Below are 24,937 nucleotides of genomic sequence, written 5' to 3' on the forward strand. Positions count from 1 at the left end.
CCTCAGCACAGCCTCAGTTTCCCCCAGGCACCTGGGAGGACACCAAAATCTGTGCCCTGTCCTTCAGGGATGCAGGAGGGATCACACCCCTGGGAATCCTCAGAACTCCTGGCAGTGCTGAGGCAGCTGGAGCAGCATCCTTCAGCCCCATTCCCCAAAAAAAATACCGGCACGGGGATATCACAGGGAGAGCAGTGCCCTTCAGCCTGACGCCTTCCAGGTGAAAACAGCACCACGCAGCACAGGAGACCTTATCTGCACTATTCTACTTACTGCAGGGCTGGAGAAGATAAGGGAAAATCCATCTTAAAGCAATTTCATAGAGGATGGCCATAACTTCCTGAAATGGACAAAAATACACAACATACCTGTAGATTGTTTGGACAAAAAGAGAAGGAAATAGCAGGAGGAGAGCAGGTGTAGTGGCACAGAAATGACACTTGGTTTGCAAATGGGGACTGTGAAAGCCCAGAAAATGCAGGTTGTGCCATTAATCTGTGCTGGTGTTTATAATATGTGTTATGAAGTCTTTATCATGAGACCCCGTGGCATCACACTACGAGGAAATGATGAAACCATGCTGATATAAAGAGGATATTCCAAGCAGGTGGTGGCATTAGGCAGCAACTGTGTTTTCCATAGATGTCGTGTAATTACAGTCAGCTCAGGCTGGGAAATCTTGTAAAAAAAATATATATATTATTTGTGCTGGGGTAGTTCCCTTCTGTTCTTCAGGCTGTAAAATCTTGCTTTTTTTCATTATTTTGAGCCTGAAGGCCTGGTGTTAAAGAGACCCTGGGAACAGTATGGATCTGTCAAGGAAGAAACGTAATTTTCTCTGTGAGTTTTGAAACACAAGTTGCTGGAAAACCTCTGAGTTCATAAGATTGCAATAAATACCAGGAAAGGGCTTGGGCTGAGGGCACTCAAATACCCATGGTCACTCAAATCCCCAGCAAAAATGAGTAACAGGGTCCTCTAACTCTTTTTTGTGGGTGTGTGGGAAGAAAGGTTGGAGAAGGGCAGAGGGGTTGATGTAAATCAAAATTCACTTGCTAGCACAGAGCATCTTGGGGCTGTCACTTGGGTTATGGCTTAAGGTCAACCAGTTCTTCCACTGCAGGCTCAGAGACCAATAATTGTCTGAGGAAGGAAGTGTCAGCTCACTGTAAAGCGTTTTGAGCACAAATTAGGATTTATCTTCTTTTCCTACCTGTTTAAAAGTTGTACAAGTCTGTCAAGGAAGGGAAAAAAAAAAAAAAAGGAAATTTTTCTGGTGGAGAAGGTGTTTTTGGTGGTAAAACACGAGATATTGCTGCAACGTTTTGTCTCAAGATGCCAAGATCCTGAGTTGGAGCAGTTTTCAGGGCATGTGAGAGCACTTGAGTTCATCAAATCAGCAGAAAGATTCCTTGCTCTGAGTCAAGTCGAACCACGTCATCGCCAGGGATTTTTGCATAATCACTGCACTGAGATTTTACATCCAGACCAAAAAGAAATCCCACCAAATCTCTCTCAGATATTCTGTATATTAGGGGTTGGTGCGGGTTTTCTACTTCCTCCCCTCTGTCTCAATGGAATGCAAGATCACTGGATTAGGGGGGGGAAAAAAGAGACCAGGTGAGCAGTACTTCAAGTTGTGAATGCACAGATTTTGCACAAAGCGCTTTTCTTCCACATTGGAATAAGGTTTTGAGCAGGGGAAATGCTCTGATCAGAGTCTTTTGGCCTCGTTTGGCCTTGGGCTGATCCCAAAGAGAGAAAATAGGGACAAGCCCAGTGCAGGTGCCATGCTGCAAAAGGCAGGATGGGCAGGAGAGAGAGGAGATGCTGCAAAAAGAATGGACAGAAAAGAGAGGAGATGCTGCAAAAATGAGGATGGGGAGGAGAGAGAGGAGATGTTCCAAAAAGAATGGACAGAAAAGAGAGGAGATGCTGCAAAAAGGAGGATGGGGAGGAGAGAGAGGAGATGCTGCAAAAAGGATGGACAGAAAAGAGAGGAGATTCTGCAAAAATGAGGATGGGGAGAAGAGAGAGGAGGTGTTCCAAAAAGCAGGATGGGCAGCCAAGAGAAGAGCAAAGGAGCTGTGGATTCAGAGGTGGATCCTGCTTCAGACAAGAACAGAACATTTCAGCATCAACCCAACACTGCTTCCTCTGCCCTCCCAATGCTCCAGCTCCTCTGGAGCCAGCTTTGGGCAGGTGCTCAGTTATCCTTGCTGTCTGCCCAAAAAAATGGGAACAGCATCACACAGCCTTGGGGTAAAACTCAGCTGGGGCCACAGGAATGGAACACTTTGTGACAGGATCAGGAATGGATCCTGGGCGTGACACAGCCATGGCCTGGGTGGACAGAGCAGATCCCTCCCTCCCATCTCACCTGCTGCCTCGTGGTTTCCACACCTAAAAAAGTGAGCACACAGCTCCCCCAGACTTGAGCTGCACAGCTCAGCGGTAGCTGAGACTCGTTTTTAGGCAATTTGCATGGATGGGAACAATTACAGCCAAGGCACATCAACAGAGAATCAAGCCCTGCATCTAATGTTGGTAATGCTCTTAATAATAACAACCCCACTTTCCTGGAAGAGAACATTAAACCTGTTCAAAATACAGTATATTTTTTTTTTCCCAAATGATAGTATTTCTCCCCTCCTACACCACATCTACCTTAATCATCTGACTCCCACATAGCTGGCTCGACTTCAATGACAGTCTCCTCTACTTGTTTAAAAGTCATGTTATTTCCACTGCCGTCAAAAAGGCAGGATTTTCAAGTGAAGTTATTAAAGTTTCCAACACAAGGAGCGGTGCGTGGGTGCTGCTGAAGTCGAGTCTCAGGAATGAAGAAGAGATTCCTTCGCTTCTAACAGAGGATTGAGCCTCCCTTCTCTCTGGGGCCAGGAGACACCTGTATTCATGGTGATGTTTTGTCTGTGTGCAAAGCATCTCAGAAAGTTCTGCCTGTTCCACAGTGAGGCCAGTGATCCAAACCTGAATTTCCATCAGAAAAAGAATAAATAAAAGAAAGAAATAAAAGAAACAACTATGGACCAGGGGACCAGTCCTTCCTGGCGCTGGATGAATGGAAAAACACTTGGGTATTGATGTGTTCAAAGTCTTCTAGCCAAAACACTGAAGGCGATGCATGATCCAAATGTCCCCCTGGAGGCTCCTTATCCGCCATCCAGAGCCCTGATTTATTACAGCCAAGAGTAATTAGATCTAATCCACTGCCTGATTCCCACCCAGCTGCTAAGCCCCTCGTATTGGACACAGAAGAAGGAAATTTTAATACTTTAATTGGGAAAAAAATCCCTTCAGTGCTGACCTACAGCTGTTCACCTCCAGCTCTGTGTCTGTGCTGACACATCGTGGGCTTTAATCAACCTCACTGAGTTTCAACAAGTTTTTGCAGCTTCCCCTCCCGTGCAAGCACAGGCTTTGTCCAGGGACGGTGGTTTGTTCATTTTGTGCCACAGATCGGAGCTGAGAGAAGAGGAATTAATCTCAAAGCAATTCAGTGTTTTGGGAGAGTTTTCAGCTCCTTTTCCAAGCAGCTTTCTCGGCAGCTGTCAGATCACTGCAGGGCTTTGCTTGCTGAATCCAGCTCCCTGAATTGTCCCCTCGTTAGCTGCTCTTTCACAAACCCTGCTCAGTCCCTCTGAATTCTGCAGGATCGGGACGAGGAGGGATGTCCCAGCTGCTGCAGCGGGAGAGGTTTATGAGAGCTGCATTATGCAGCACCTACACTCGGAATGAATTCAATCCTCCAGGTTCATTCATTCGTTGTTTCAAAACCTGTCAGAGCCCCTTAATCAAACGACAGCCTTCACTCAGCTCGGGATTACACCTGATGGTGGTTCAGTCTGACATCCCGTCACCCTCTGATGAGGAAAGAGAAAAGAAGAGACAAAAAGGAAAAGGAAAAAAAGGGCTTTTTTATATCAGAAGTGGTCCTTCCCTTCATCAGCAGAATTGTATGCTAGTTGTGATGGCTATTTATATTTTTTTTTTAAAACTTTGATCCATTCTATTTCACGTTCGGATGAAAAAGACAAGGTCAAAAATAACTAGCACTTCTGATGGCAACTATTGAGTTTTAGTTGTCATAGGAGCTTATTCCTCAGCCTCACCTGTGTACAAACAGAAAAGTTCTATTTTGACCACCTTTCCCCAGGATGGAAACAATCCCCAGTTGTTTGGGTCTCAGGGAATGATCAGCTTGAAAACAAGCAGAGGTTTTCATTCTCTCTGGAGATGAAGTGGCAGGTGAGGTGTTTGGCATTCAGCGTGGATTGGACCCCTGGATTCATGGCCTGTCTTGCCTTGCCCAGGTGGGAGATGGAGAAGGGCCCAAAGTCAGTAGATTCACCTGAAATGCAGTGAGCCACCAGCTGTCCGTGACACCTGCCCAAAACCTTTAATTCTGGACTAATTCCAATGGAACTCTTCCTTCTGTAGAAGAGCAGCAACAACAACCTCTAAGCTCTTGTGCTGGAAAACATCCAGTGTGACTCTGGAGAGGCAGAATCCAGCTGCAGGGGGTTTGACCCATTGCTGTGTCCTGATTTAGCTGCTGTGCTCAGGTTGGTTTGTGTCCTCAGGGGAAGGGTGAGCCAAAGAGAGAGAGAGCAGCACTTGGGCTCTCACAGTCCCTTCTTTCAGCGTCTCTCCCTGGCTTGGAGTCTGACTTAGAGCAGAAAATTAAAATAAAATTAAAAATAAAATTTAAATTAAAGTTAAAATTAAAATTAAAGTTAAAATTAAACTTGTCCAGTTGAAGTTGTCGCAGGCAGTGCCCTGCTGGGTCATCCTCCTCCCCCTCACACCCCAGAGCTGCTGGTGCCCTGCTCAGTGCCGACCACAGCCACCAAAAAAAGAGAGAGAATTTTCTGTTTAGCCAGCACAGCTGAGGGAATTACCCTCAGCTAGGAATTTATCCCTCACTTGTTTTTCACGCCTCCTTCTGAGCACACAGTCCGGAGCAGCAGGGACCTACTTTGGGTGGAGGAGTGCTGGTGATGCCAAACTTGGACTCTTCCAGTCCTGGGAATATTTTTTCCATCAGAAGCTTATAAAATCTTTTTTGCCCTCAGCCTAGAGCCCCAAAGCAGCAGCCACTGAGAATAATCAGAGGGGGTGGTGACACCTCTCACCCCGCTCCTTCCCCAGAAGGGTTTGCTCCAGACTCTGGGTTTTTGGATGATCCCTTCTGGCTGTTCCATATTTCCTGGGACAGGGGGAGAGCTGCAGGAGCAGGAGCAGGCTGCTTTGAGGCTGGTTTGCCCCTCGGAAGTGGCACAGCGCAGCATTAGCACAGGGAAGGATCTGGTCCATTAGCTTCTGAAATGAGCTTATCAATGGAGATGGCAGCGCTGGTGGGAAAACAAGACATTCAAAGCTCCTTGCAAATCCAAACTCTCCTCCTCTAAAGCATCACACCTCATCAGCTGTGCTCGGAGCTCTCTCTCCTACAGATGGCAGGGTGAAAAAAGGCTGCAAAGTGGATTTTCTCCTGCGGTTGTCATCTTAATCTCCGTCTTTCTCCTGTTAGCAACAAGCTCCAGCATTATCCCGGAGTTTTGCAGTGTCAGGGCTCTGGCTGTGCTCCCTCTTTGGACAGAATTGTTCACAGCAATTTAGTTCAAGGTACCATACGAGAGCAGCAGGCCGGGCTGGTTTGGCTTGAACACGGCACAGGATAAAGTGGAAAGCTGTGGGATTGTTGCCACGTTATTCCTGAGGTGAATTAAACCTTCCAGGGCTGAATGACACCAGTCCTGGCATCCTCGTCTTGGGGTTATTTCCTCTGAAAGGTTCTTTCTGTTGTCACTCTGACACATCTGTATTCAGGAACATCCATGTGATCGAGCAGCCACAGGAAAAACTGGAGGAATTCCCCAAAGATCCCAAATGGGATCCTGAGGAGTGATTCCATTCCTGTAGAGAGCTCTGCTGCCTGATGTCATCCAGAACGAATCCACTCCCTTCTGAAAGCCAAGTAGAGCAGCAGGAAGATACTTTGGGCTTCTGTGAGGCTTGGTTTGGGTCTTTGCCTTGTTGGAAACTTTGGATCCTTCGGCTGGCTGGAAGCCTGGAGGGCCCACTGGAATCACTGGTGGGCCCAGGAACGCCAACCACCAGCAGCGTGTTCACATGGGAATCCCAGTTCAGAGCACAGGGAAAAACAGCTCACAGAGCCACAGAATGGTTGGGTGGGAAGGGACCTTAAAGCCCATCCAGTGCCACCCCTGCCATGGCAGGGACACCTCCCACTGTCCCAGGCTGCTCCAAGCCCCAGTGTCCAACCTGGCCTTGGGCACTGCCGGGGATCCAGGGGCAGCCACAGCTGCTCTGGGCACCCTGTGCCAGCGCCTCAGCACCCTGCCAGGGAAGGATTTTTTCCCAACATCCCACCGAAACCTGTCTGGACACAAAAGATGCTCATAGAGTCTGACTCTATGAAGATGAAGGCTGAAGAACTTTTTATTATTTACAGAGACCTTGCTTATATAGATTCTGAACAATGACCAGGGATTGGAGAACAAGGTTACCACCTCTCCACCCCACTGGCCAGGCTAGAAGTCCATCAGTTGATTCTCATCAGAGAGGAATGTGGAAAACACGATTGTTTACAGCACAAACCGTGAGAACCCAGCTACAGAGCTGTAAACATCTCAAAACCTCCCATAACATGGCAACGCCTGTAATTTTTCAGTTTGAAGCCATTCCCTGTGTCCTGTCCCTGCAGCCCTTGGGAATTGTCTCTCTCCAGCTTTCCTGGGGCTCCTTCAGGCCCTGCAAGGCCACCCTGAGCTCAGCCCAAAGCTTCTCCTGGCCAGGCTGAACAATGCCAGCTCTGCCAGCCTTTGCTCCCAGCAGAGCTGCTCCATGCCTCTGCTCCTCCTGCTGCCTCCTCTGGGCTCACTGTTCACAGGACAATGCATTCATCACCTCCTCTTCCAGTGACAGACACCCCCATGGACACACAGACAACCTCTCCACGTTCCCAAGGGGATTTATGAAGTGAGAGCCTTCAGAGCTGACCAGATTTTGAGGAATGCTCCCTGAAACGCTGGCCTTGAGTTCGGTGTCCAATCATGGGAGCAGCCCCTGCTTGGCCGGGCTTTTATCCCTGCTCTGCCATCCGAGAGACTCACAGGAGGGGACATTAATATTCCTGCTGAGGCCAGAGCAAACCCTTTGCTCTGTGATTAATAATAATAATGTGTTAGGCCACAGTTCCAAATTATTTCAACTTTTTGATGGTTATGGGAACATTCACAAGACTGATGGCTGGGCCTTACGCTGCCAGGAGGCTGAAGGAGCTGTCATTAATTACGGGGATTCCTTGTAGCCAAGTTGTGTAACACTGCCCTGCTAAACCCCAGAAAAAAAAGGAATTATGAGCTTTGCCACGGCGCCTTCCCAAATTAGAAATCGAGCGAAGCCTTCAGCGCTACAAATGTGGGGTTTTTTAGTGAGCGGGGAGAGGGAGGCAGTGAGGAAATGCCATTAGACTTCACCAAAAGTACAAAACCCCAAGCGTGTCTGCGCTGTGGTGGCGCAGCTCATGGGGCTGGCTGGTTTCATCCTGCCACACCACGGTGTTTTGTGGTGATTTTTGTGTCCAGTTTCACCACGTGCTTACAATCATGGAATCCCCGAACGGTTTGGCTTGGGAGGGATCTTGAAAATCATTTTGTTCCGGCCTCTTCCATGGGCAGGGACAGTTTCCACTATCCCAGGTTGTTCAGATCTCCATCCAGCCCGGCCCTGGGCACTGCCAGGGATCCAGGGGCAGCCACAGCTGCTCTGGGCACCCTGTGCCACCTGCCCACCCTGCCAGGGAAGGATTTCTCCCTGATATCCCATCTAACCCCACTTTCTGTCAGTTTCAAGTCGTTCCCCTTGTCCTGTCTAAAGATTTTGGAAGTTTTCAAAGAGACCTTGCCAAATGTTATTTCCCTTCCCCACCCTGGAGGTTAAACACAGCTCGGGAGCGCAGCAGGAGCCAGGGGATGCTGCCCCACCAGCAGACATCTGTTTCTTGGGACTTAGGAAAGAGGTGTAAAACTGTGGAGTTTACACTGAGTTAAAGCTGAGTCAGGTCTGAGTGTGGAGCAGCGAAATCCCTGTGGAAGATGCTGCTGGTTTGAGCTGCTGCTGACTGGGGCTAGAGTCAGGAAATTTAAAAACTTCTTATTAAACACTGGCATGAAAGGTTAGAGATGGATGGTTTTAGCCAGAAATGCCCAGGTTTGGTTCTTTCCCTGTTTGCCTCTGAGCCTGGGAGCCTTGATTTTGGGGAGGCAGGACACCTGGGAGTGAGGGATGTCCAAATTTAGCCAAATGCTCCTCGGACAATGTCAGGATCAAGGAAGGGTTCCAGGCCAGCAGTGCTCTGGGAACAGCAATAAAAGCTACAGCAGAGAGGCTGTGGCATCGTGCAGGAGGTTATGGGCTGCAGCTGGTGCCATGACTCCTCAAATCCACGTGGGAAGCAGAAGGAAATCAGGGAAAGCACCATCCTACAGCTCAGAGAGAGCTCAGCAAGGCACATCCTTCAAATGCTCCATTCCTGCCTCCACCACAGGGCATCCTGCTGACCCCTCACTGCCCCCCTGCCCAGACATTCCGAAAGCAACTTTTGCAATAATCTCTTAGCGATGTTTTCCAGGCATTTCTGCTTTTTAAAAATGCTTTTTAAAAAAAATTTTTCCCTATTTTTTTCCCCCTTTTTTTTTTTTTTTTTTTTTTCCCTTAGACACAGGCTCACTTCCAAGGCATCTCTGCTGGGAGAAGAGTGCCACCTCATGACTGATGCTGAGGATGGAGCTGAGCCCCAGCAGCGCGGCTGGGATCGTGCAGGACTGGCACAGCTCCTGCCCTGGGCTCCCAGCAGCTTTTCCTCCAGCACCCTGAGACCATCAGCCCCCTCCAAACCTCGTGTTTGGGTGCTGTGCTGAGCGCAAAACCCAGCGCTGAGCACGAGTTGGTTCATCACTCGGGAGAGCTGACGTTATGGAGGCTTTTGTGCCCAGTTTTTCCCACTTTGAAAGCCCCCTCATTTAATTTCAGACTCATTTCTATCATCTTAAAGCACCTCCCCTCTGGGATTTCTGCGGTTTGGATGTGAGCACCCTCACCTTGCTTCCCTTTCCCCACACACTCTTCTCAAGTCCTTTATTTTTCCCTTACTAAAACCAACAAGTTTTTTCCTTAAATTTTTCATCTGAGATAATTATTGTTAAACTAAGGAGGATCAAGAAGTCCGAAATGACTCTTTGTTGCTTCCACGAGTGAGGTGCAGGTGTCAAACAGACTTAGAATTTCTCTGCTCCATCACCAGATTGGACTTTTTGAAGAAAATCTGACACATTTTGTCACAGATTGATTTGTCTGTGCTCCTCCAGAAACAATTAAATATTATCAGTTTAAATATGAAAAAATAGGAAAAAAAAAAAAGCTTTTTGCTGGTTTTTGGTCCCCTCTCCCCCTGCTTTAAATTAATTCAGGCATTGAGGAGAGTGCCAGGCTGAAAAGCCCAGAGCTTGAAGCGTTTGTTCCTAATTTTTTCCCAGAATAGAAATATCAGGAGAGTAGAACTGAAGCTTTCCTAAAATCCCAGCCCTACTTCTGCTCTTCTCTCTTATTGGACCCACCACTAAATGCAGGCAGTAATTAAAGATCCCAATCAACTTCTTACACACCACCTCCAAGAAAACCAAAATCAATTAAAACCAAATGAATATTAATTTTTTTCCAGAACGGTCATTGGCCTACCAGCATTGATAGCCCCTTCTCCTGGACAGGATGCCAAGCAGGCAAATATGGACACAAAATCTGACGTCACTCAAATATTAAATAGCGATTCAGAAAGGTTTTGCATCTCATTCCCCCAGGCAGCCACCTTCTGCTCCCTCCTGCCGCTCAAAAATATGCTGCTCGAGTTGTCAGGTAGCCAAATATTATTAACCTGGAAGCATCAACTAAATAAGTCTCATCCCATGAACAGGAAAAAAACAAAAAAACAAATCAAATCAAATCAAAAAAAAAAAAAAAAAAAAAAAAACCAACTCAGAATGAAAATCAAAACCCACTTGCTACTCAGTGGGAGAATTTTAGAGCTCAGATGATTTTCTGTGCAGAACTGCAAGAAGGCCTGCAAAAGTTCATCAAAAATCAGAGCTGCAGGGAGCCTGGCATTGGCTGAGTCTTTTGTTATGATCGAGATATCAGTAAGCCCTCATTTAAATTTTAATTAAAGACCATTGTTGTGTCAGATGAACTCGGGGTTTAACGTGTTCAATGGTTTCCCTTAAAGAGATTTTTATAAAGGGCTGGATCAATCGCATTAAATAATGACATGAACGAATGTTTGGTTGCTTAAATTCTCTCCCACTAAGAAAATTAAAGGGGACAAGATCAACTACCCAAGCCCATCACTTAAAATAGTGACAAAACCAGCCCAGATATTCCTCCTCCTCCCAGAACTTGGGATTAGGAGCTTTCTTCTGCAAACCGTGGTGCTCCTCTCCCCCAGTCCTCTTGCTGCTCTTTCAGGTGAAACAGAAGTCAAAAATATCATCTCTTAACACGGGATATCTTTAGAAGAGCCGAGTTCTTCGAGTTTTCTCTTCCAAAATCAAGTTCCACCCACCCACGTGCGGCTTGTCCCAGCCCACCTAAAAGGATGCAGCATTACGAAAGCACCCGGGCGACCCCACTGAACTGGGCCATTGCTTCCCCAGAATTCCAGGGATTTTGGAGCCTTTGCTTGCGCTGCTTTTCCAAACTTCTCAGCAGCATCTGCCAGGCAGGAGCAAGTGTTTCACCCTGAGCTCTCTTTCATCTCCCCCTCTGCTCTGGCAGCAGCCGGGCTTCAGCCACAAACCTCGAAACAGCCCCCAGAATATTTAGCGGGTGATTCACAGATTTTGCTGTCAAAAAGCTCCCGATCTTGCCTTATCCCCTGGATTTCACAGCGTGCCAAGCTGCGTGTTCACGCTGTTTTGTCTTTAATCCTGGCGTGGCAAACATTTCCACAGGAAAAATGTGACTTTTTTTTTTTTTATAAAAAGCTCCAAGTCGGGGAAGCTCAGCACGGAGCAAACCTTAGATGTCCGGCGTTTTAAGGGGAGGAACAAAAGCCATCCCAACGTGCAGACTGGAATTAGGTGTGGAAGAAGTGGCAGGATAGATCTCACTTCTATTTTCATGGAATGTTTATCCCACAAGTGACAGCAGGCACAGAGAGTCACAGAAAATGCTTCTTTCGCCGTGAACATCATTCCAAGGAAAAGAGTTCTTCTCCCAGCCATCCCTTGGCATTAATTCCCATGAGTGGGAATTCAGCAGTGCCCAAGCCTGTGCTCAGTGCCTGTTCCCCAGGAGAGGTGCAGATGTTGAGGGCTATGTTGATTGTCCCACAAAAGATTGACTCTCCATGCACGTCCCCTGAAGGAGGCCATCTTGGAAGAGCTCCTGGACAAAAAAAGTTCAATCTTTTTTCAAGGCCAAATGCATTTCACAGAATCCCAGGATCACAGAATAATTTGTGTTGGAAGGTGTTTCTGCCCACTCAGGGACGGCAGTTGTCGGGGGCTCCTTTTCAGGAGTTTAAATTCCCCGGCATTCAGGTGGTTTTAGAGTTCTGGCCCTCTGCAAAGCTCTGAGCCAAACGCGGGAAAAGACGGAGCCTTCAAGGTCACATGCTTCGTTTAGTAGTTCTTATCTTACAATTTTCTCAGTGTCCAAAAGATGTTTGCCGCGGCTCGGACATCTGGTGACTCCTCCTGTCTCTGGGCTGTCCTTATCTTTTATACTAATTGCTACGTATTCTTTATTTACTATTTCTTACCAATGTCTATCGCTATTACTAAAAAGGTCATCTTTACTCTGACCCAATCCTCACTAACTACTTTGTGCCAACGTCACTGCTGAAATGGAGTGAGGGAACAAGAAGGAAGAAGAAGGAGACAACGCCCCAAATTCTCCATCTTGCCCCCATTCACTTCAATGCCAAAAATCCCAAACTCACTGTTTTTTCACCCTGTGATGTACTAAACTACTATTTTTCACTCTCTTGTGGCCTGCAATGCTTCCTGCAGTGCAAGAATCCTCTCCCATGGACTGAGATCAAAGCCAGTGTCTCTCTGAGCTCTGGGCTGGGGTCCCAGACCCCCCTGCCCAGGTCCCTGACCCTCCAGGGCAGCCAAAGGAATGCCCTGGACTCCAACAGGAAGGGACATCAAAGCCCATCCAGTGCCACCCCAGCCATGGCAGGGGCACCTTCCACTGTCCCAGGCTGCTCCAAGCCCCAGTGTCCAACCTGGCCTTGGGCACTGCCAGGGATCCAGGGGCAGCCACAGCTTCTTCGGGAATTCCATCCCAGCTCCTCTTCACCCTGCCAGGGAACAATTCCTGATTCCCAATCTCCCATCCGGCCCTGCCCTCTGGCACTGGGAGCCATTCCCTGTGTCCTGTCCCTGCAGCCCTTGGGAATTGTCTCTCTCCAGCTTTCCTGGGGCTCCTTCAGGCCCTGCAAGGCCACCCTGAGCTCAGCCCAAAGCTTCTCCTGGCCAGGCTGAACAATGCCAGCTCTGCCAGCCTTTGCTCCCAGCAGAGCTGCTCCATCCCTCTGCTCATCCTGCTGCCTCCTCTGGGCTCTCTCCAGCAGCTCCAGGTGCTCCCTGTGCTGGATCCCAGCTCTGCAGCTGGGCTCTCACCTCAGGGGCACAGGGACACAATCCCAATCCCTTTCCTGCTGCCCACCTGATTTGGATTCAGGACACGTTTGCCTTTCTAGGATGCAAATGCACATTTCTGGGTCAGGTATTTCCTATTTATCACTTCCTACTTGTATTTCATATGTGCCCAGTTCCCATCTGCTGGCTCCCCAGCAAGGAGTGGAGAGAGGGAAACCTGCTTCTGATCCACCCCAAATCATCTCATCTCCACCCAGACCCACCCAGGGTCATCTCAGCTCCAAACAGATCCACCCAGGGTCATCTCAGCTCCATCCAGATCCACCCAGGATCCTCTCATCTCCACCCAGACCCACCCAGGGTCATCTCAGCTCCATCCAGATCCACCCAGGATCCTCTCAGCTCCATCCAGATCCACCCGGGATCATCTCAGCTCCTCACTCTGGTGGCTCAGCTCTCACTGCTCAGTGAAACCCCCCCATGACCCTTCTCCAGGGAGGCAGCAGCTGGAATCAGAGCCTGGCTGCCTGTTCCTCTTTGATCATCAAGGAATTGTGGAACAGGATGCCCATGAACCATGACAGGGGAGAACATCCCCTCTGCCCTTGGATTGGGAGCAGTGTGTTCTTAAAAGGTCAGGACATCTCTTTGTCCATGCTCAGCACTTTGGAAAGCGGAGCTGCAGCTCCTTTTAACCAAAAATTCCCATAAATCCCCCCGTGGTGGGCACCCAGTAGGAAAAATAAAGCTCCTGTGAGATGCTGATCGGATGTCTGGATCTGTAAATGTATCCCAAGAGCCAAACACAGAGCGGGGCACAAAATCCTGGCATTTCATGTTCCAGCTCCTCTGGACTGAGCTCCCCGTTTCCAAGGACTCCAAGTGCCAGTTCTGGAATCAGCTTCTGTCTCTCTGGTCAGACATTATCAGATTTAATACAGATAATACAGTCCCAGATTTAGGTGACAGGAAAAATGAAATCATCACCCGCTGGAAAAAGATCAGCTGAAAGACAACATCAAAATTCAGTCACATCAGGATTTGCTGGGCACGGCCTGAATATGAGGAGAAGTAGAGGTTAAATATTGGCTGAATTGTAGATTTATGGAAAAATTGCAGTTAATTTTTTTTTTTTTTTTTTTTTTTTGTAAAATTACCATCTCTTTACAAGCAGTTTATTGAGAATCTGTCGGTGCAGTTTGCTAAAAGTGACAGCGCATTCGAGGCTGGGTCAGACAAACCCTCCTGCCTCAGCAGGTCCCTCTTGTCAAGAAGCAAGAAATTAGACACAAATTACCCAGTGTTTAATTCCGGATAGGAGAAACAGTAACCAAGTAAATCAAACATTTCTACTTCAGCACCTTTCCACTAGGAAATATCATTTCACCGGCATTGAAATCTCCTGCTGGGGGGAAAAATGCATTTTAACAGTTTGTAAAAGACTAAAGCGTGTCCATTTTTTTTCCTTATTTAGGTGTTGCATTACACAACACATCACATTTGAAGAAGTCAGAATGAAACCAGAATGCTCTGACTGATTCAAGTCAGATTTTGCTTAGAATTTAACTTAATAAGAACTCCTTTTTTTTTTTTTTTTTTTTTTTTTTTTTTTTTCCATGCCCGTTATTTGTTTTAGGAAGAAATAGAATTCGGAGCGTCAGAAAGTTCAATTGACTTGAAATTATGGCTTCAATTTCCTTTGCATGTTCCTCTCTGTGCAGAAGGGAGCTGATAATCTGCGTGTTCTCCTGCAGAGCTGTGATTTTCTTGCGGGGTGGGGTGGTCAGAGCAGCTGCTCCAGCCCACTCACTCCGTGGCAATTTGGATTTCGTGGATTGGGCTGGTCCCTGCTCCCTCCTCAGCTACCCCAGAGAGCCCTGAGCAGCATTCACAGATGGTGGCAGCGAATAAAATCTCAACTAGAGTGAGATTAGTGGTCTGCTCCTCAGGCTGATTGAGTAGGAAAGGTGAAAATAGAAATACCGGATTACACAAATCGTTTGCAAGGGGGGAAAAAAACCAAACAAGCAAAAACAAAACCAACCAAACAAAACAAAACAAAACAAAAAAAAAACCCCACCAGTTTTAACCTTATGAAAGGGAGAAGAAAACAAACAAAACCCAGCAAAAGTTAACTCCTTGTATTCTTATAAGAATAAAAAAAAAAATCTCTCCTCACTCCCTTCCTCCCCCACTCAGCTCACACCCCCACAACACGGGGGTTTCACGCCAGGCATGCTGCAGAAAAGATATTTAAAATATTGAAAAGGCTCCCTTTTAACACCTGCGCAGTTTTGATTTCTTTCAGGAGGTTTTGGCATTTGGTGAGATAAACATCCGGTTTCCACGTGTGCTCTGAACCAAGTTCTCAGAACCCCTGGGAAATTCCCCTTTGCTACCTCTGAATGAGAGTTTATATATAAATATTTATATAAAATATATATTTGTGAGGTGTTTACTCAAATAAACTAAAACTACCACAGCTTTATTGTCAGCTGAACCTAAATTCTACCATTTTATGCTTCCAGCTTTAAAATCCTGCAGCGAATTCAGGGTCCAACATGACTTTTTTGCTTCCATCTTTTTAGCTTGATCAAGGAGGACCAATTAACTCCCATGGAATGTTTCTGACACTGATTTGGTGGCACTCTGGAAATCTTACGCCAAATCTCCTTTTTTTTTTTTTTTTTTTTTTTTTTTGTGAGGCAATCATTTTCACACCAGGGAGAGCTGTTTAGTACAAATTTGACAGCAAAAAAAAAAAGAAAAAAAAATCCTAGAGGAGGAAGAGACTCTACTGCCAGCACGTCTCCTGCTTTTCCATCTCAGCGTGTTCCTGGTGGCACAGCAGTGAAACAGAGCTGGGGAATTTGCCAGAACCCACGCAGTGTCTGCAGGAGAAGCAAGGGATCAAGCAGGGGGTCTTGACTCCGAGCCTTTGGCTGGTTTTTAATAGCCCACGCTGCTTTCTTCTGCTCCTGAACACCCCAAAAATAGCCAAGTGAGAAATCCCTCACCAAATACACTGGAGTGCAAAAGGTCACCGGGGCAGAGAGCGCGGCCCTGCCTCGCTGGTGGATCCTGGATGGAATCCTGGAAATCCACTTGGGTTTCCTGGAGCTACAATCCAGTTCCCTCAATGTTGGTGTCATTGGAGAGGGACTTTTCTGCACGGGGACTTTTCACAGCGCCCTGGAGGGACAGGACACAGGGAATGGCTCCCAGTGCCAGAGGGCAGGGCTGGATGGGAGATTGGGAATCAGGAATTGTTCCCTGGCAGGGCGAAGAGGAGCTGGGATGGAATACCCAAAGCAGCTGTGGCTGCCCCTGGATCCCTGGCAGTGCCCAAGGCCAGGTTGGACACTGGGGCTTGGAGCAGCCTGGGACAGTGGGAGGTGTCCCTGCCCATGGCAGACCTTTGGAAGATCTTTGATGCCCCTTTGATGTCCCTTCCAACCCAAACCAATCTGATTTATGATCACAGTGCTGAGGTCGAATTCTCCCACCTTCTCCCCCTTGCCCCAGACAAGGTGCAAAGCTCAGCTCTGAAGCCTCAGGACAGTGCCTCTGCTGCTCTCTGCTTCCCACAGCTCCATCATGAGCGCATGGAGGCTGCAGGAATTTGTCCCGAGGGTCCACAAATTTCCTCCACCTTCAGTTGTGGTCTCAAAAGGTTCTCATGATCCCAATGAGCCTTTTAACGAAGGAGATCAAAACCTCTGCAGGGACACCTCAGCAAAGGCTGTTACGGATACAGTCAGAGCGAAAGGAATTCGACAGGAGCATCACGGAAGCCTCAGCTCCCAAATGGAGACCCCAGACCAAATCTTGTCCTCCTGCACACGAGAGAAACCCCACCCAGCCCAGAAACGGGGACACCCCTGTGCTCCACGCACGATTTGCTGCTGAGTTTTACTCCAGGCTGAAGCGGTGAAGCAGAATTCCCAAGAAATGATTGAGAACAGCCGCTCCTGCGGGATATCCCGGATAATTCGGTGCAGCAGGAAGTCTGCCTGGTCCTGCCAAGTGCCGGCAGCGAATTGCAGAACCCCGAGGTGTCAGAGAGGCGCAGCCAGTCGTGGGCCATAATTCTTGGCTCCTCATTTCACTGAGAGCCCTTTTTTAATTTTAATTCAAAAAATGGAATTTGAGAAGGAAAGGTGCCGTTGTGAAAATTGGCCTGTCTCGAGTAAAACAAAAGCTGCGTGAGGCTGCCGCAGTGTGGAAACGGCAGGGCTGGAAAATCGCTGTATTTCAGCCCAAACATGGATTTGATACCTGGGTTCTGAAGCAACCTTTTCCCCCTGATTTATTTTCGATAATTTTATTTTCCATAATTTTATTTCCGATAATTTTATTTTCGATGGCTCCCGTCCCAAAGGGAAACGCTGCATGGCACGAGTGCCTGACACAACATTTTATTGTCAAAGCTGAAATCTTCAATTAAGTGCTTCTTGTAGAAGCAAAGACCTTTCTTGGTCCCATTTAAAAGCAAAACAATTTTTTAAATAATAATACATAATAATAAAACAACAAAAAGCCAAGGTAGCTTGGCTGCCTAAAATTAAGAGTCCCCTTCAGCCAATCCCCATAAATTGGTTTCACTGACTTGAAAAATCCTAACTTCCATTCTAGCACTGAGAGGGTTTCATCCAGCTGTGGAAAAGGAACGGGAATTAAATCATTGCTGAATGGGAGCCTAAATTAAAAATGGAGATCCACATTTCAGAGGAGGGTTTGTTTTTAATGAGCTGTAACTTTCACACAGTCCAATTAATCTTGATTTCTGCAGAAAATTGTCCCTCCTCTTTCCCACCAGGCAGAACAATTTTTCCTAACCAAATCAGCAGGATCCCTGAGTACTTGTTTTCCTTGTAATGAAAATTCCAAATTTCCCACTCGCTTCCAAGCTGAATTTCAGCAGTAAAGGGATTAGGAAAAGATGGCTCTTAGGAATGGCACCATCCTTTGGGGAAACCCATCCAGGGGTCTCTGGTCAGATCAGGGAATCAGAGAATCATGGAATAACTTAGGTTGGAAAAGAACTTTCAGATCATCGAGGCCAACCATCAACCAGCACCAGCCCCACGTTCAGCACTTCACATTGTCCCCAGGTGCCGCATCCACACAGGTTTGGGTGTTTCCAGGTGTGGTGATTGCAGCCCTTCCCTGGGCAGCCCCTGCCAAGGCCTGAGCCCCCTTTCCATGGGGAAATTCCTGCTGCTGTCCGAGCTGAGCCTCCCCTGGCCCAGGCTGAGGCCGTTCCCTCTGCTCCTGTCCCTGTTCCCTGGGAGCACAGCCCGACCCCCCCGGCTGTCCCCTCCTGTCAGGGGCTTGTGCAGAGCCACAAGGTTCCCCCTGAGCCTCCTTTTCTCCAGGCTCAGCCCTTTCCCAGCTCCCTCAGCCCCTCCTGGGGCTCCAGCCCCTTCCCCAGCTCCCTTCCCTGCCCTGGACACGCTCCAGCCCCTCCAGGGCTCTCCTGCAGGAGCCAGAGCTGGACACAGCCCTGGAGCACAGAGGGACAATCCCAGCCCTGCTCCTGCTGGACACACAATTCCTCATCCAGCCCAGGTGCCAGGGGCCTCTTGCCCACCTGGGCACCCCTGGGCTCGTGTCCAGCCCCTGTCACCAGCACCCCCAGGGCTTTTCCAGCTTTTCCAGCCCCTCTGCCCAGCCTGGAGCTCCACGGGGCTGTTGTGTCCAGTGCCCTGTGAGCTGCCACGTTCCTCACCCTCCATCATTTTGAAACAAAGCATCCTTCAGAACTCAAAATCGCAGGGGAAATGTCACAAGAGGTGATTTTGTCACAGGCCTTGGCTTCTCCCACCCTTCTCACCTGTGAAAGAGCGGGAAAACGGGAAGATCTTTTTATTTCCACGTGTGCATTCATTTGAGAATTGAAATGCAAACTTGTCCTGGAAGAACAAAGAGAAAAATGAAGGCTTCAATATTTGTGTCAGGCCTAAAGGAAGAGAGCTGAGGTGGTGTTCCTGCCTGGCTGCAGCAGGGAGGTCCAGGGCAGCAGATTTCCCACATTTTTCTTTGGAAGTCACCACTCCACAGGGTCCAAGGTGCTGCAGGAAGGGCAGGGAAACACTGGAGCAATGTCGCAGTGTGGTGACAGCTGGTAAATGTCTTCCTAAAGGTGGCTCTGAGAAATACAGAGGAGCAGCAGTTTTCAGCCATCAGAAGGAAGAAATGAGACCTTGGGAGGGAAGGCTTTAAAAACCGAGGGCAGAATTACCTGGAACAGTAATCACAGCCCTGAGAAATATTTGGGACGTTAAACTCCCAGTGCTGGCTCTTCACAGGACCTTCCACGTGACTTTCCATGGTGCCACCAGCGCAGAGAGACCATGGGCATTTCGACAGCCTGCCATTTGTGCTCTCTAGATTTATCATTTTTAACTGTTCATGACTGCCTTCTAAGTATCTGACATGTGGCGGGCTTGTCCAGGGCTTAAACAATTTTATTTACCAAACATTCCATATACTCTGTTCAGCTCAGCAGCACAATGCTAACCATGTGCAGTAATTAAAGCTGGCATCATTTTTGGCCTCTTAAATTCGCTTCTCCTGGTATTTTTGCCTGGGCAGCCGGGTTTCCCATTTTTCCTGGGCAGCTGGGATTTTCCGTGGGCAGCTGGGATTTTCCCTTCCACTCCTGAGCATCCATATTTTATTGCAGTGCTTCCCTGAGCTGTGGGTCTGGGATGGAGCAGGTTCCAAGTCACCAAGTTCCCTGCCACTGCCAGGGATTTCTTCACCCAGAGAACACTCTGGAATGTGAAGTGAGCTTGGAGCAGCACCTCTTTTTGTGCCTCTGGGCAGAGCACGGTCTATTTTTGCTCTGCAGGGTGAGGTTCAGCAGAGCAGTGAAGAGAAGGTAACGAAGAAATTAATCCCAGTTATCCCAGCTCTACGCCAGACACTATCCCAACATCCTGCAGGAGTTTTATTGACATTTATGCGTTGCCCACCAACCCAGCTCTCAGGTCAGGGTAACTAAAAGGGGACTCCCACCTTTAGGGGACCAAGGGAACCCTTGGATCATGGGATCAGGGTGGGCTCCAGCAGAGAGCAGCTTTGGTGACAATTCCCGTTGCCCTGGCTTTGTGACAGCCAGGGGACAGGTGGCACGGCGCCCCACGCCGCCTGAGACCCGGCAGCAGGTGAGTTGGTGAAACACAGGGAGAGCAGCAGCGTCTGACAAACGATTTATTATCAAAACCTTCGCCGACAGGCTGAGCCCTTCTTATCCTCCACAGTTTATGCTCCCTAAAACTGAGCTCCACCTCGTGCGATGTCAAACCTCGTCCTGTCCTGGCATCAACCTTCTTACAGACAGAAAAAAAAAAAAAAAAAGAAAAAAAAATAATAATAAATTAAAGACCTGGGGAAGCAGTGGGTCCTGATGACAGCACTTGTTCCTTCTCTGTTGTTGCAGGGATGACCTGCCAGGCTCGCAGCTCCTACATCACCAGCGAGATCCTCTGGGGCTATCGCTTCACCCCCGTGCTCACGCTGGAGGACGGCTTCTACGAGGTTGACTACAACAGCTTTCATGAAACCTACGAGACCAACACCCCCGTTTACAGTGCCAAAGAGCTGGCAGAGATGGCCAGCCGAGCAGAACTGCCCCTGACCTGGTCTGTTTCCAGCAAGCTGGACCAACACGCCGAGCTGGAAACGGAGGAGGAGGAAAAGAACCAAGAAGACCAAAACGAAAGAAACGGAGACGTGGCCAACTTGGAGAACGAGTCCAAAGTGTAGAACCAGAGGAGAAACAAAGGCCACGTCACCTCCTTTGTCTCCTCCCTCTCTGCTCCCTGTTCCTTTCTGCGACACGCCTTTAATTTTTTTCTTTTTTTTTTTCTCTTCCTGTTATCGGTAACTCGCAGGAAATAAACACTTCAGATCTCAACTTCCACCCGAGAGATTCCCAGACTGAGCAAAGGCGTGGGTTAAAGCTGCAACACCCATCAGGGACGGTGGAATCTCCCCCTGGCACTGACTGAGGGCACCTCTCCGGTGGAGACCTCCAGGTTTATCCACATCGACAACACAAAACCCAGTCCCTGAACGCAAAAGGAAACGACCACGAGGGATTTAAAAGGAAAGACTAATTAATGAACTAATGTTCATCAAAGCAATGGGCCTTGACTGAGGTTTTTATGTGTTCCAGGACAGTTTCAGAGACTGGGCCTTGCAGCTTTAAGAGGAAGGTGAGCAGAGGGACCTGCAACCCCACACGACCCTGTACATATGCCTTATGTAACTATTTCTCTCTACATTTAGTAATAAACGCCGCATGTACAAAAGTACTGTAGTAAAGGACTTCTAAATAATGCACACAGCTGTGTAATTAATGTAGGTTTAGAAACAGAGCTGTAGAAATATTGGGATGCAAAAACCAACTACCCATCAAGTAGGCATTTCTCTTCAAATATTTGCAGCGTAAAATTGATTTTAGGGGTTTTTTGGGGTTTTGGGTTTTTTTTCCTCCTCCCCCCTGCGACTCTTCTAGTGCATAACATTTTCTTCGGTGTACCAGACTGGCAGCTATTTAGAGTACCTCACTGTTGGCCAAACAGATCGTTTCACTCACTCTAAAAAGCCATAAGTCTGGGAGAGGGCAGGGTAGAGAATTGTACTCCTGACATACTGTGAAAATGTTTACACACAAGGCAAAACCCTTCCCCGGTTACTCTTTTTTGGGGGGCAGTCCGACCGAGAAATTGAGGCTGTGGCAAACTCGTGGCTAACCAGGATTTCCTGTGTACTCTTCATATAACGAGCGTGTGTCGTGTGGAGGTGTTGTCCTTAACGCGCAATATCCAGGGAATCTGCTCCCTCCTCCCCACCCGAACCGCGGGATTCCGGAGGAGTCCTTTGCTACACGCAAAAAAAAAAAAAAAAAAACAGAAACCAAACTCCCACACACAAGCCATTGAAAAATGAATGTTGCACCTCAGCCAGTAGATTTCAGCTGCTCCAGCTGGGAAAGAAACAACTGGATTTTGTGTGGAGCCAGAATCCATGGGATTTGCAATTTGCTGGTGCTGAGGCGCGGGGGGCGCAGCATCCCAGAGGGCGTCCATCCGCCAGGATTCCCGGGAGAACACACGGATCCTGCCACCCACGCTCAGGGGAGCGACTCCTCAGTGAGTTTCTCCACCTTGGGTAGCTCCCTGGTTGTTGTAAATCCCTGGAAAAGCCCGGGACATTCCATCCACGGGGCAGGGAGGACTCGCACCGCTTCCACGGCAGCACCCACGGCAGTGGGGGAGCTCAGCCCCACCGAGAACAGCATTTCTGCCAGCAAAGGAGGAGAGGCTGCAGCCTTAATTTTGGGTGTTTTTTTCACGCCTGCCTACTCCGGGAAGAAAGAAAACACTGAAGAGAACCCGAAGCTTCTTCTTTTTTTTTTTTTTTTTTTAAACCGAAAAATTTACGTTCAAATAAAAGAGAGAAAAAAAAAATAAATAAACCTCAGGAGAAACACGGGCAGGTGGAAAATTTGCACTGTGATATAGCTTTGGCATTAAATTCACACCTCTTTTCCTTTCTTTTTAAATATTTTTTTCTTTTTTTTTGCTGGTACAACTGCCCCTTGCTAATTTTCAGAGAGTGGCTGATCCGGGGGTGGCCTCCAGGTGAGGAGGGCACAGCAGGGCCTGGCGAAGGGAAGATCAGGCTGGAATGGGAAGAGGTTTCTTTTTTTTTTTGGTTTCAGCGCTGACCATTTTCCCCTGAAAAGCTTTCCCAGGATGCAAGGAACGGTGCAGGATGAGGATTTTGGTCCCTCCACCCGGGGTGGATGATTCTGGATGCTCGGTGAAGGTTGGAGACGCTTCCTGGCAGACACCCCTCGGCCACAGCCCTTCCCAAGCTCGTCCTCCCGCCCCAGCATCACCGGCTGCCCCGTGCTCCAGCCCATCCACCACCATCCCCACGGCTCCCCACGAGGGGTGATGAGGGTTTTTAGGGAAAAGTGGCTCCCCCGCCCCTCTGGAAGCGTCTCCATCCCGCCAAAGGTGCACGAGCCGAAAGCAAAGCTTTCCCTCGGAGGATAAACCTGCTCTTCGCTCTCAGAATTCACTGGGCCACTCGAGAAGTCGTTGCTGCAGGTTGAGAAAATTCTGTGTCGGTCGCAACAGCAGCTCAGGGCCCTGATGAAACCTTTTCTTTTTGTGTCCTTCGGCACGGAAAAAAAAGAGACTTTCCGCCACTGGGGCATGCGCATGTGTAAGCTTTATTTTTGTGAATAGGGCACTTACAGCTTAAGGTGTGTGTGTTTTGTCTCTTTCTCTCTCTCCCCCCAACCCTGTATTTCCTTGTCTTTGGTATCCATGTAGTACGGACTGTAAAGTTTATGAGATCTCTTTTTTTTTTTTGTAACATAAGCTTTAAAAAAATATATATATATATATAGAAGCCTCCAAAGCTTTCAACGGGGAAGCTTCACGTAAACTTTGTACTAGAATGTCCCTATCAAACACCTCTATTTTTCTACAATGATTGATTAAGCAGTTTAACAATGTATTTTATGTCAATGATTTCAACTGAATTGGTACAAAGACAATTAAGAATTGAATGCTGTTAATTAACAATGGATTTTCAAGCCGTATATCCTGAGTGGTGTTTTCATTGAGGGTAAATCATTTAACCCAGGGAACTTCAGCTCTTAATCCTGAACAACATTCGAGGAAAGCTCAATTCCCCATGGGAATATTTGTGGCAAAGGACATTTAAGGGATGTGAATAATGTAACATCCTAATGTAATTGGCTACAGAATTAATCCAGACCCATTACACCTCTATTCCATCCACTAATATATTTTGATGGCTTTTTTCCTGGAATATCTTGTGATTTCCTAGCAGGAAAAGGATTTCCAGAGGTAAAGGCGAGCTCTCAGTCATCTCCTGGAGCTCTCAATTCCTTCTTCACTGACCAGAAATGCTGCTGAGTGAGAATGTGACCTTCAGCAAACACCCCAGGTTTATCATTTCCCAACAAATACCACCTTATCAGGATTAAAATAAGTCACCAAAATTATTTTGAAGTATCGCCCAAAAAACGCAGATGTCCTGGTCGGTGTCCATAGCTGTTCTGATCTGCGTCCTCACCCTACAACACCAAACCCACGGGAGCCATCCCAGCAAATCCAGCAGCTGCCAAACCCAGGAGGGACAAGGTGCTGGAAAATCCAAGAGCATCAACAGACGGTTTGAAGCTCACTTCAAGTGTTTGGCTTCAACTCTGGGTTGCTCCTATTCCTCTGCTGAAGTTAAAGAGGTCGTTCAGGCCTTCCAAAACTCGGGAAGAATGAAATTCCTGAAACCCCTGCTCTGGTTCCAGCCACAGGGCACCGCTTTGGGCTGTTTAGGAGGGGGAAGGCCTGGAGTCAGGGCTCTCCTCAGCCCAGGGATGTCCAAAGCCACGTCCCACTTCTCCCAAAAGACAAACCCTGGCACAAGAGCACCCACAGGCTCCAGCCCCTCTGCCAAGGGCTGGCTTGCTCTGGAATTCTCCCAACAGCCCAACTTCCACCTTTGAGTGTGAAGGATGCCTGCCCCTGCCAGAGGGGTTGGAACTGGAGGATCTTTAAGGAGCCTTCAAAACCAAGCCATTCTAGGATGCTACAGTCCTATAATCCTAGGATTGCGTGGAACCTTTGGGGTTTTTAATGGGAGAATGGAAAATCCCTCATTCCCTGGGCCCACCCTAGATCCCTCAAGGCATCTCCTAGCTAAGTGACAGCCCTCAGGCCGAGGCAGGAATAATTCCCAGGTTTTTCACCTCCTCAGCTGGAGCTGTTTGATCTTCGCTGGCCAGCGGAGCACGGCCCTGGGAGGATGCACCGTGTTATTCCCAAAAAAACCTGGGGTATCTGCCCCTCCTGCTTTTTGTAGATTTGAAGTGGTGAATTTACGCCACTCCCTCCAGTTCTTCGATGTGGGTGTGCATGAGAGGCTCAAACATGATTTGTCTCCCGTGCTCTGGGCACCTCAGCAGCCACCACCAGAGATTCTGGCCGTCACACATCAAATTTTTGCTGTCGTGGTGCTCCCTGCCCACCAAAACCTCTTCCTTTTCAGAATATCAGCCTCCTTAACACCAGGTCTCCCTACTTTTTAGGTCACAAATCAAACCTAAAACACGAGGAGCTGGCTTCTCTTCCACTCTTGCTCCCTCAGCTCCCAAACAGCTCTTTGGAGAGCAG

The 24,937-nt window shown here is 48.2% G+C and overlaps 1 protein-coding gene across 2 annotated transcripts in view; it reads left to right on the plus strand.

The window, feature by feature from the left end:
* KCNJ6 (potassium inwardly rectifying channel subfamily J member 6) overlaps nucleotides 1-23,235 on the plus strand; it is a 159,158-nt gene extending 135,923 nt beyond the window's left edge. For both annotated transcript variants that reach the window (XM_040055395.2, XM_040055396.2), the window contains one exon: nucleotides 20,158-23,235. In XM_040055395.2, coding sequence (XP_039911329.1) covers nucleotides 20,158-20,483 — 326 coding nt within the window. In that variant the 3' untranslated portion in view covers nucleotides 20,484-23,235. The remainder of the gene's footprint in view (nucleotides 1-20,157) is intronic.
* The last annotated feature ends 1,702 nt before the right edge of the window (nucleotides 23,236-24,937 follow it).

Source organism: Hirundo rustica, chromosome 2 (genome assembly GCF_015227805.2).
Source record: "Hirundo rustica isolate bHirRus1 chromosome 2, bHirRus1.pri.v3, whole genome shotgun sequence".
NCBI classification, from domain to species: Eukaryota; Metazoa; Chordata; class Aves; order Passeriformes; family Hirundinidae; genus Hirundo; species Hirundo rustica.